The sequence below is a fragment of the Molossus molossus genome, unplaced genomic scaffold (genome assembly GCF_014108415.1).
Source record: "Molossus molossus isolate mMolMol1 unplaced genomic scaffold, mMolMol1.p scaffold_m16_p_4, whole genome shotgun sequence".
NCBI classification, from domain to species: Eukaryota; Metazoa; Chordata; class Mammalia; order Chiroptera; family Molossidae; genus Molossus; species Molossus molossus.
Window position 1 is genome coordinate 32,082,203 of NW_023425377.1, and position 12,668 is coordinate 32,094,870.

Sequence of the window (12,668 nt, forward strand, 5' to 3'; positions counted from 1 at the left end):
GTACAGAGACTACGCTGAAAGCAGCGCCAGGCAGCCAGGCTAGAGGAGCGTCGTAGGCGCATGGCAATGGCCAGAATCACCGCCAAGAGGAAAAGCACGGAGATCAGGGCCAAGGCCACCACTAGGTAAAACTGCAGCTCAGTCTGGGGGTCAGGGTGCATAGGACGGTCGCTGAGATCTGGCAGTGCCTCTTGTAGGCTGTCCGCAAAGACCAGGTACAGCGTGGCGGTGGCCGAGAGGGATGGTTGTCCCCCATCGCGCACAGCGACCAGTAGGCGCTGGCGGGCCGCGTCCCTTTCGCCCAAAGCACGCGCTGTGCGCACCTCGCCAGTGCGCAGCCCCAGGCTGAACAGTCCGGGCTCGCTGGCCTGCAGCACGTGGTAGGACAGCCAGGCATTGTGTCCTGAGTCCGCGTCCACCGCCACCACCTTGGTGACCAGGTAGCCAGGCTGCGCTGCGCGTGGCACGGTGTCGAAGAGCGCCGAGCCGTCGGGCCCCAGCGCCGGGTACAGAACCCTTGGCGCGTTGTCGTTGCGGTCGCCCACCAACACGCGTAAGCTCACGTTGGCGCTGAGCGCTGGCGAGCCTTGGTCGCGGGCCTGCAGAGTCAGCTCGAAGGCGCGCAGCTGCTCGTGGTCGAAGGCGCGCTGCGCGAACACCACCCCGCTCTGCGCGCTCACGGACACGTAAGACGATAACGCCCCTGGCTCCAGGTCGCTGGCCACGATGGAGTAGGAGACATGGCCGTTGGGTCCCAGGTCGGGGTCGGAGGCGCTGACCTGCGCTATGGAGGCCCCGGGCGGGTTGTTTTCTGGCACATGGACCAGGTAGGCGGACTGTTGGAAAACCGGAGCGTTGTCGTTGACGTCCCCGATGTGTAGGGTGACGCTTCTACTGGAGGAGAGGGGTGGCTTGCCTCTGTCTATGGCTGTGATGGTGACATTGTACTCCGGGGTCCGTTCCCGGTCCAGGGCCTCATCTGTTACAAGTTTGTAGTAATTATTGGCGGAAGATTGAATTCTAAAAGGAACTTTCTCTTTTATGAGGCATGTGACCTCCCCATTTTCTCCCGAATCTTTATCATGTGTTTTGAACAAAGCAATCACAGTCCCGGGCTCTGCGTCCTCGGTTATGGAACTAGACACCGAAGTGAACACCACCTCTGGGGCATTGTCATTCTCATCTAGAACTTCTAGTATAATTTTACATTCAGTGGCCATGCCTCCACCGTCCTTGGCTTCTATGCTTATGGTATAACTGCTACTAATTTCGAAATCTATAAGGTCTTTGGATTTAATTTCTCCACTTTGATGGTCTATCATAAACAGATTTCCAATATCTCCTAGTATTTTGAAGGAGTAGGTGATCTTTGCATTGATGCCCTCATCTTGGTCTGTGGCTGTCACCTTTAGCACAGAGGTGCCTGAGGGCAAGTTCTCTCGTAGGCTAACTTTGTACACATCCTGACTAAACACTGGGGGGTTATCGTTGGCATCAGTGACCACGATCCTGATTTGAGTGGTGCCAGTTCGAACTGGGTCACCCCCATCCACCGCTGTCAGGAGCAGGAGATGGGAGCTCTGTTGTTCCCGGTCCAGGGGCTTTTCTAACACTAATTCTGGGGTGTTCTTACCTTTAGTTTTATCCTTCACCATCAGAGAAAAGTGCTCATTATAGCTGAGCTGGTAACTTTGGAGAGCGTGAGGGCCTACATCTGCATCTATAGCGGACTCCAGGCCAAACCGAGTTCCTGGAATTGCAAGTTCATTAATTTGTAAAACAATGCTATTTTGCGGGAAATGAGGTGGATTGTCATTTATATCTTCTATCATCACGTTTATGTGAAAAACATTTAGAGGATTCTCTGCTACAATTTCTAAGGGCAGGACACACACAAGGTTTTGGGGGCAGAGCGATTCCCGATCTATTCTGTCACTCACAAGTAAGTTCCCATTCTCCGTGTTTATGGTAAAGTATTGCTTCTCTGCACTAACTCTAAGGTTGCGGGTCAATAAATCCCGTACACGCAGCCCCAGGTCCTTAGCGAGGTTCCCCACTACTGAGCCCTTTGCCATTTCTTCCGGAATAGAGTAGCGGATCTCCTCCGAGAGCGCCCCGCAGAACAAAGGCAGCAGGAAGGGAAAGAGTACTTGCCGCCGCCGCAGGTTACTGCTCCTCTGCTTCTCCCTATTTGCCATCCTTCTCGGCCCTCCTGCAGCCTCAGGCGTTGAGAAGATGCTTTCTCTACAAATTGCGTTTAAAATATCTACTTCCACCGCGTAGAAAACTCAAGGCTCCCTGTTTGAAGGCATCCCAGTTGTATTCCGAAATCAGATTTGCAGAGCAGTGAGCCGGAGTCCGGGCCCCTCTCCTTTCTACTGGCTTTTGTGACTGCGCAAACACCGGGTGGATCCTGGACTCCAGCTCTTGCAGCACATTGGCCAACAGCGGCGCCCAGAGTTTGTTTAAAAAACTGCAGGCAGAAGCCTGGCAAATAATGGGCTTCGGTATTCCGACAGCTATGTTGGATTGACGTCTAGGAAAGGAGGTAACTTGTGAGTTTTGGCTGTGTCTGTTTTCCAGTGTTTACTACCAAAGAAAGTTTCTTAGAGATGGGATCCTACAGAAGAGCCATTAACCCACCAATGAGAAAAGAATCTCTTTTTCTAATCAGAGGTAGTGCAGATATTGGAGAACAAAGCAAAGTCTTCTCTCCAGACTTAGAGCAAAGACCATAAGAGAAAATAGCCCCACCAAGTGGTATGGGGAAATTTTGACAGCCATGAAATGATACCCAGTATTAGATTCAATCTTACATGCAGATTGATTTCCCTCCTCCATTTATCAGAGGAAACTAGAGGAAAACTCAAAGCTATATAGAGTGTACTCAGGATAAGAATGGCCAGTGCCATCAAGCCTTCCTTGTTACTCATAAAAGAGATTTATGAAAGGGATTATTAAGTGTTTAACACTTACATCATAAACAGTATAAAAGTATACCCTAGTAGGTTACCACAGGAATTTAACGACATGAAATGTGAGAGTGTTCTAATTTCTATCCTTTCATTTAATTGGACTGTATGTTCCACCTTAACAGAACTTTATTACTACCTCTGAGTTAAAATAACCTTTTTAATCTCAAGTTTTAAAGCCAACCTTTTCTTTTTATTTCCAAGATCTTGGTTGCCAGCTCCTAACTAGTTCAGACTACATTTTTTAAAAATGTGGAACACCTCCTGCTCCCAGCAAAACTCGTATCTTTCTTATTCATCTAATTTCAGTTCAAGTAAAATGCATTAAATCTTTTTTCTCAGTTTGGTATTTCATAAACATAATTCTATCCCTAGATGCTCCAAACACACTAACATTTTCTTGACTTCAAGGCAAGTTAGGCATCTGTTAAAGACTTCCCTTTCCTACAGCTGAAATTATTTTCGCCCAAACATTACTCTATGTATAGTTAATGATATTAAGGCCAATTCCTAAAAGAGAAAGGAAAACTTGAAAGGGAACATAAATATGCAAGTAATTTGGACAGCAGTAGATGATTCCTGTGATCAAATACCCTAGATAGGAATCTTCTCCTCACTTGGCTTTCCTAGACCCCGTTTCAGTTAAGATAACAGGTGTGTTAATAGGTAACTCTTAGGGCTTCAGTAACAAGTTGGTTATAAATATAAGAATTGAATATACTTAGATATAATACAAAATGAGTTTATAAAGGACATAAAGAGGGAATCCATAACTTGTTGATATATTGAAAATAAACAGAAATTTCCAGAGAAATGCCAGCTAAATCAGTCTCCTATAAAGTCTAAATATCCACTTCATCGCTTATATTCACAAACTATTCCATATAAATAAATCTGAAAAAATGTAAACATGTTTAACAGATTTGAAAATAACTTTTTGAGAAGCACTGGATCAAAATTAAGTATTTCTGTGACTTCACATTTTTAAAAATATTCAACACAGACACTAAAGTACAAGTAAAAGAATAAAAGGAAATACTACCAGTTTGACAATTCAATTATTTCTTCAGAACTATCTAATGACTTAACTGTAGAGATAGAAAAGATGTCTGGCTCAGCGGTTAGAGCATCAGCCCTTGGACCAATGAGTCTCCAGAGTTTGATTCTGGTGAAGGGCACGTATGTACCTCATTGCTGTTTGTCCCAGGCCCTGGTCCGGGTATGGCGGGAGACCCCAATCCATGTGTCTCTCTCCGCTCTCTCCGGTCGATGTTTATTGCTCTCTCCCTCTCACTCTATCTGAACCAAAATGGGAAAATGTCTTCCCATGAGGATTAAAAAAAAAAAAGTCTAGAACTTAAGAAAAAAAAGTGTTCTACATTTTCTCTCACAAGAGAATCTAGAAATTAAAAGGCAGTCAACATGTCTGTTTTGGTGGGATAAATAAATAAAGCAGAGTTGAAATTATCAATAGGATCTAAACATATTACCAGTCATCAAAAATGAAACTAATTGTTTTGTGCTCAGAGGAAGGCTTACATGTGCAAATATGTGTGACAGCGTGTATATACATAGATTTTAAAAAAAGATTATGCTATTGAATCAACAGGGTCAAATCAGAGCATTAGAAGTAAAGCAAATTATGGTAGAATATAATTATAATCATGGAGGCAATGCAAAATTGAAATAGAGAAATAAATAAAAAGTGTTTGTGAATCATAACCAGTTTATATTGATAGCCACAGATACTAATAGAAACATATCACTAAACTTCAATTTACTATAAAGCAAGCCATGATAGCAAAACTGGGCCTTTGAATTCCAAAGAAAATATAGTGGGACTAAAAATAAATAAATAAGACTTTCACAAAACCTTTCTGGGAAAAAAAAAAAAAGATGGTAGCTTGATTGAAGATAAAGTACACAAACTCACATGTATTGCTCTAAGTCTGTATGAACTGAATATGCCACCCCCCAACAGTTTTTATAATAGGCTACCAAAAAGCCACTTGATAGACTTGTGCAGAGACACTAGTAATGGGGAAGCAGGAAAAAAAAATCTCACCTGATTATCTGTAGAGTTACATTTGCCTAAACCGGTAACTGAATCTTCAACTATCAAGAGAGGCTCGCTTTTCTCACAGCTTTTCTCACAGCTCTCCTGGCTGATCAGAGTGTCAGCATAGTTGGGTTGCGGAAAGATCAGGTGACTCTTCCGCGAGTCCGCGGTGAGGGAGACCTCATGGGAATAGGTCTGCAGGAACGCCCGCACCCCGTCCACGCCCACAAAGTGCGAAGCGGGCACGCCCACCAACCCGCCTCCTGAAGCTTGGAGCAGGCGCATTGTGTGCCAGCGCCTCAGCCTGAGCGCCACCAGCACGATGACAAAGGCGAGAAAGACACAGGAGACTGCAGCCACCGCCATCACCAGGTATAACGTGAGGCCCGAATCACTGGGGTTAGCGGGAGACTCCAGGCTGCCCAGGTCAGCCAGGACCTCTGGGATACTGTCGGCTACAGCCACAGTGAGAGTGACGGTGGCCGAGAGTGGAGGTTGGCCGTGGTCTTGGACCACCACCACTAGGCTCTGCTTGAGGGCATCTCGGTCCAGCAGGGCACGCGCAGTGCGCACCTCGCCTGTGTGCAGCCCCACCGTGAAGAGCCCTGGCTCGCTGGCCTTGAGCAGGCGGTAGGACAGCCAGGCATTCTGGCCTGAGTCTCTGTCCACAGCTACCACCTTGGTCACCAGGTAGCCAGGCTCTGCGGAACGGGGTGCCAGCTCCACACCGGTGGAGCCATCAGTGGGGAGTGCAGGGTACAGGATCTCTGGTGCATTGTCGTTCTGGTCCAGTACAAATATGCTCAGGGACACGTTGCTGCTGAGCTGAGGGTCCCCACTGTCCTGTGCTATCACTTGTAGCTGCAGGTCTCGGAACTGCTCATAATCGAAGGAGCACAGTGCATACAGGACACCAGTGTCTGAGTTGATAGAGATGTAGGAGGACAGGGGAGCTCCCTGGATGGTGTCCTGGACCAGGGAGTAAGTGACCCTGGCATTTTCTTTGCTGTCCCAATCAAATGCGGTCACTGAGAAGAAGGAGGCTCCTCTAGGGTTGTTTTCAGGAATGTAGGCTGAGTAAGAGGAGTGAGCAAAAGTGGGTGGGTTATCGTTGTCATCTGCTACATTCAATAAAATGTGAGTTTTTGTAGACAAGGGTGGATTTCCTTGATCTGTAGCTGTCAATGTTATATTGTAGCTCTGGACCTGCTCTCTGTCCAGCGCTCTGTCTGTTATCAACTTGTAATAATTTCCGTAAGTTTTTTCTAAATTAAAAGGCAGGTTGTTAGGAATGAAACAAGAAATTTGACCATTTTCTCCGGAGTCTTGATCTTGAACATTTAGAAGAGCAATTACTGTACCTGGAGGAGAGTTTTCCAGCACTGAGTTAGTAGAAGATGTGATAGTTATTTCTGGAGCATTATCATTCACATCCACAACTGTGATCATCATCTTAGCAGTGGTGGAGAAACCTCCACCATCTTGACCTTGAATTTCCAACTCATAGAACCTATATTTCTCAAAATCCAGAGGCCCCTGTATTGAGACTTCTCCAGTTCGAGAATCCAACTGGAATATTTCAGAAGCTTTGCTTTCCATGTTCCTGAATGAATACACCACTTCCCCGTTGATTCCCTCATCTGGATCAGTTGCGTTTACCATGAGCACCGGAGATCCAGAGCTGAGGTTCTCAGGAACACTCACTCGATAAACAGACTGTGTAAACTTTGGGATATGGTCATTTATGTCCAGGACCACCACACGAATGGGAACAGTGCCCTGGCGGATAGGATCTCCTCCATCTAAGGCTGTAAGGAGGAGGAGGTGAGCAGCCTCTTTCTCCCGGTCCAGGGTCTCCTCCAGCACTAGTTCCGGATTGTTGGCCCCATCGGTTCTGCTTCGCACTTGCAAGGAAAAGTAACTATTAGGGCTGAGCTGGTAGCGCTGTAGGGAGTTCATACCTACGTCTGGATCCCTAGCATGAGGAAGGGGAAATCTCGATCCCAGAGTTGCGTGCTCATTGACTTTAATCTCTACTTCCTCCTCCCGGAAGCTGGGGGCGTTATCATTAATATCCATTATTTCCACTTCCACTCCGTAAATCTTGAGGGTATCTTCCACAAGTATCTCCATATTAAGAAAACAGGAGGACATCGTCTCACAGAGCTCCTCCCGATCTATCCTACCTGCAGTGATCAAGCTGCCACTTCGCGGATGCAGAGCGAAAAGCTGCGCCTTTCCTCTGGAGACGATGCGGACGCGGCGCTCCGTCAACTCCCAGGGCTCCAGCCCCAGGTCCTTGGAAATATTGCCCACGAAGAAGCCTTTGTCTGTCTCTTCTGGCACCGAGTATCGGATCTGCTCGGCCCCAAACTCCCGCAGCTTCCCCAGGAAAATGTACAGTAGGACCAGCCCGCTGCGGTCCAGGCGTAGTTGCTGATTCGCCATGGCGGTGGCTGAGCCGATATTCCGCGGTTTCTTGAGCCGGTTTGTCCTGATTCAGCCTATGTATCTATGAGGTCCCAGGATGACAGCATCCAAAATACATTAGAGAGAAGAGAAGTCCGTACTTTTAAGTTTCCAGCATCAGGATCTGTGAGTATCCATCTCACACTGCTTTGTATTAAATAGAGGTAGGGGAGGGAGTGATTCTGTAGCTCGCAGCTTCCCATCCCCTAGTTGGTGAGCAGCGGCGCCTAGAGTCCAAACTTATTATTGCAACGAGTAAGAAAACCCAGTGAATGTACCTGTTCCACAAATTAATAAATATACTCACCTCTTCGAGAATCATTCGTAGAGCATAAAAGCTTAAATTGCAGACAATAAAGAGTTATATAATGTGATGTTAAAGGTTTACCTAGCACTTTTGGAAAGAGTAATTATTACAAGGGTTTGCTTAATTTTTCAAAAGTTATCAAATATTACTGTAACTGAAAACTTGCAGGTTAGATTTGGTTTCTATTAATTTTTACCAACTGAAGAGAAGATCATTTGTGAATGTGGAACTAGCACGGTCCCAACAAAATTATAACTGTAATTCTTACCAATGTTTTGGTTTTTTTTGAGAAAAATAAAGATGAAACGCTTGAGAAAATTCGGATGGCACTAGGGTTATTTAAAATATTATGATATTAAATATACCTGTATTCCATACCCTTAATTAAAAGGTTTTCTAGTTCATGAAAATTTCACCTGAGATTTCTCTATATATTTATCTTAAAATGCATTTGAATAGATCAGACCAAAGGTTTATTTTAGAAACTCTATCAAGAGATTGAATCTTATTTTAAGATTGAATCTTAAAATAAAAGCGCTATGTTGGTATATAATGACATATAAAAAGCATTGTTTTAACTACTTACCTGTTTAAAAGTCTTATCTGCTTCAACACTAGGAGTTAGAATGCTAGCCAATAGTGCTAAAGAGCTATCTTTGTTGAGAGTATCTTTTTTGGCTGGACAATGATCAGCAGACATGAGAAAATTAAATTCCGGGTTAGTTTGATTCCCAGGCACACACAGATTATAGGCATAGGGCAAAGTCCTCTCACTGTAGTTGGGGGGAATCTCTGGTCCAGACTTTGAGCAGAGAATAGACCCAAAGCAGCTCCCAGTGGGGGGGCTGGAAGAGCTTCGCAGGCGCAGAGCAATGGCTAGAATCACCGCAAGGAGGAAGAGCACGGAGATCAAGGCCAAAGCTACTACAAGGTAAAACTGCAGTTCAGCCTGGGGGTCAGATGGTGTAGGGCGGTCGCTGATGTCGGGCAGTGCTTCTTGTAGGCTATCAGCAAAGACCAGGAGCAGCGTGGCGGTGGCTGAGAGGGGCGGCTTTCCTCCGTCGCGCACAGCGACCAGTAGGCGTTGGCGGGCCGCGTCCCTTTCGCCCAAAGCACGCGCTGTGCGAACCTCGCCAGTGCGCAGCCCTAGGCTGAACAGTCCAGGCTCGCTGGCCTGCAGCACGTGGTAGGACAGCCAGGCATTGTGTCCTGAGTCCGCGTCCACCGCCACCACCTTGGTGACCAGGTAGCCAGGCTGTGCTGCGCGTGGCACGGTGTCGAAGAGCGCCGAGCCGTCGGGCCCCAGCGCCGGGTACAGTACCCTTGGCGCGTTGTCGTTGCGGTCGCCCACCAACACGCGCAGGCTCACGTTGGCGCTGAGCGCGGGCGAGCCCTGGTCGCGGGCCTGCAGAGTCAGCTCGAAGGCGCGCAGCTGCTCGTGGTCGAAGGCGCGCTGCGCGAACACCACCCCGCTCTGCGCGCTCACGGACACGTAAGACGATAACGCCCCTGGCTCCAGGTCGCTGGCCACGATGGAGTAGGAGACGTGGCCATTGGGTCCCAGGTCGGAGTCGGAGGCGCTGACCTGCGCTATGGAGGCCCCGGGCGGGTTGTTTTCTGGCACATGGACTAGGTAGCCTGACTTTTGGAAAATTGGAGCGTTGTCGTTGACATCGGTGATGTGCAGGGTGATGGTAGTGCTGGAGGAGAGGGGTGGCTTGCCTCTGTCTGTGGCTGTGATGGTGACATTATATTCCGGGGTTTGTTCCCGGTCGAGGGCCGCATCTGTTACAAGCTTGTAGTAATTACTAGAAGACGAATGAATCTTAAATGGAACATTTCTACTTAAATTACATGTGACTTCTCCATTTTCCCTGGAATCCCAGTCCCTTGTTTTGAAGAGGGCCACAACCATTCCTGGACGGGAATCCTCCAAAATCTGATCAGAGAGAGAAGTGATTATTATTTCTGGGCTGTTGTCGTTTTCATCTAGGACTTCTATAATTACTTTACACCGTGTAGAGAGAGATCCTCGGTCCTTTGCTTCTACATCCATTATATATCTGTCTACTTCTTCAAAATCCAAGGGTTGATGAGTTATAATGTTTCCTGTTGCAGAATCCAGAAAGAACACTTGCTGTGCTTTATCAGCCACACCAAGGAAAGAGTAGGTGACCTCTGCGTTGAACCCTTCGTCTTGGTCACTGGCACTCACTCTCAGCACAGAGGTGCCTGGGGGCACCCCTTCTGGAATGCTGACTCTATACACATCTTGGTTGAACACAGGGGGGTTATCATTGGCATCCACCACCAAGATTCGGATCTGAGCAGTGCCACTTTGTGGCGGATTTCCACCATCCAAGGCTGTTAGCACCAAGTGGTGTGTGGTCTGCATTTCTCGGTCCAGGTTCTTCTTCAATACTAATTCTGGATATTTGCCACCATCGGGATTGTCTTTCACCACTAATGAGAAATATTCATTAGGACTTAGTTGGTATTTGTTAAGTGAATTCATACCAATATCAGGATCTATTGCAGAGTCAAGAATTGTTCCAATTCCTGGGCTGACAGATTCACTGATTTCTAAGTTTATTTCATCTTTATGGAATTGAGGGGCGTGGTCATTAATATCGTCAACAGCCACAATGATATGAAAAACATTTAAAGGATTTTCCACCACCGCCTCCAACTGTAACTCACATCTTCTCTCTTTGCAAATCTGCTCACGATCTATTCGGTCCTTCACAAGTAAGTCCCCGCTCTCCGCGTCTATACTGAAAAGCAGCTTCTCCGCGCTAACTCGTAGTTTCCGAGAGGACACCTCCACGACACTGAGCCCTAGATCCTTGGCGAGGTTCCCCACTACTGAGCCCTTGGCTAGCTCCTCAGGAATAGAATATCGAATAGGCTCACAGAGTGCACGGTAGAACAAAAGCAGCAGGAAAGGAAACAGTACCTGCAGCCGGCCAGTTCCGCGTCTCTGCGCGCAGCTCCCTCCCATTGTGCGCTCTTATTTTCTTTGGGTCCCAATCTTTACAGTTGAAGAAAGTGCACACTATCGCACTGGAAGAACATTCAACCCAGGACAGCCTGAGCCCTAGTCTTGGGCTGGGAATCCGCTTGTGCTGGGTGAGTCTGTGCAGTCAGGAGCCCTAGTGTGTAAGTCGGTTTCCTTCTACGTTGGTGGCTACGCAGGAAATCCTAGCCTAGAGGCTGAAGAATCCCGGGAGCCAAAGTTGGTCCTGCACTGGCCTACAGCGGCGCCCAGAGGCCTCATGTGGAACCGCAGCCTAGTTTTTCTCCATTTCAGGAAATCTTTTTCTTTGGATGTTAACAGCTAAAATATTTGAATCTTATTCTTCAGTGATTCCGTTTTCATTATGAAACACAGTTCTTCACGTGATCAAAAGTATATCTTCTTATATTTTAAAATTTTACATAAATTTGAATAGATAAAAGTATTTCTTTCAAAAGTCAAAAAAAGTATGAAAGACTATAAAGTGACAATAGTCCACTGCTCAGTTCTGCCACCCAGAAGCAATCATTGTTTTTCTTTTAAGAGTAATTGCCCACAACGGGAAATACTGGAGATAAGCAAAAAGCTTTATTTGGTCTTAAATACGAGCTTATATTTAGCTAGAAAGTGTTAATCCATCTCCCCATATTTAGGAACTAGAATGCATCATTGCCATATTGATTACAATAATCTAAAGTGTCCTGTATTGCTTTCAATTAACTATATTTAAAAAACATTTGCTTACAATAGCTACCATGTCAGAGTATTTTTAAATTGTATTTTTCCAAATAAAAGAATTATTTGAGGTGGATGTATAATAATTTTGATTCTCATGGACAGAAATTTTAAGTGACAGTTTCAATAATTTAAAAGTTTAATAACTGTGATCCTAAAGAGCGTGTTCTCTTTCCACAGACCTATCACTGAACAAGTGTTGAATGACATGAAAAAAGTAATGTTCACATAAGTATGTTGAGACACATTAGGACACTCTTTGCCTTTATGTTACCATATTAATTTAGAAGAATATTAGTAATAAAAGTAAGAGATCAAACCAATACATCACTATCTTCAATAACCCAAATAGGTTTATCATTAACTCCACTGATAATTTGTTTAAAATAATTTTCAGATCAGATATCCTGCAGAAATAACATTTCTTCCTTGGTTTTAAGTTTATTTTTACTCAATTTCAGAAGTTTCAGAGTTTCAGGTAGATCTTTCTTCCACTACATCAAGGAGCTACTGACATACTCTTGGCACACATCCCTTGCTTCTGTTCTTGGGAACATGTACAAATCTATCTGTCATCCCAATTTATATATGTTTTCAGTCTCAGAGATTGGAGAATTTAACAAAAAAGATATAGAGCAAGCAGAACAGATATTTGCTTAATTTAACCTTCTATATGTCCTCTAGAAACCTGATTGAGCTAGGAAAGTCAAATTAAAATGTTGTGTCTTGCCCTGGCCGGTTTGGCTCCGCAGTTAGAGCATAGGCCTGCGGTCCCGAGAGACCCAGATTCGGTTCCGCTAAGGGCATGTACCTCGGTTGCAGTTTGTCCCTGGCCCTGGTTGGGACCTGCAGGAGGCAGCCACTTTATGTGTCCCATTCACATCGATGTCTCTCTCTCTCTCTCTCTCTCTCTGTTCTTCCTCTCTCTCCCTCCCACTCTATCTGAACAAAAAAATGGAAAAATGTCCTTGGGTGAGGATAAAAAAATAAAAAAATGAAAATAAAATGCTGTGTCATTCACACAACAGTATGAAATTAGAATCACAGGTAAAAAGGATGCTGCAGTATTACCAGGTATGATCACACTTGGAAAAAATTAAGCACATATTG

At 45.6% G+C, this 12,668-nt stretch overlaps 2 protein-coding genes across 10 annotated transcripts in view; both read right to left on the reverse strand.

Annotated features, from left to right (window-relative positions):
- Positions 1–12,668, reverse strand: part of LOC118616167 (protocadherin gamma-C4) — a 182,207-nt gene that overhangs the window by 77,358 nt on the left and 92,181 nt on the right. The window contains exon 1 of one of the 9 annotated variants that reach the window (XM_036241591.1): positions 8,394–10,959. The exons of the other annotated variants lie outside the window; for them this stretch is intronic. Within the exon in view, the coding sequence (XP_036097484.1) occupies positions 8,394–10,808 (2,415 nt within the window). The 5' untranslated portion in view covers positions 10,809–10,959. Of the gene's footprint in view, positions 1–8,393; positions 10,960–12,668 lie in introns of those variants that run through there. 9 annotated transcript variants of the gene reach the window in all.
- LOC118616169 (protocadherin gamma-A11-like) lies at positions 1,629–7,633 on the reverse strand. The gene is made up of 2 exons (XM_036241596.1): positions 5,038–7,633; positions 1,629–1,750 (listed from the first exon to the last, which is right to left on the reverse strand). Exons 1-2 carry the CDS (start codon positions 7,477–7,479, stop codon positions 1,721–1,723), a joined length of 2,472 nt encoding a protein of 823 aa, XP_036097489.1. The 5' UTR covers positions 7,480–7,633; the 3' UTR covers positions 1,629–1,720.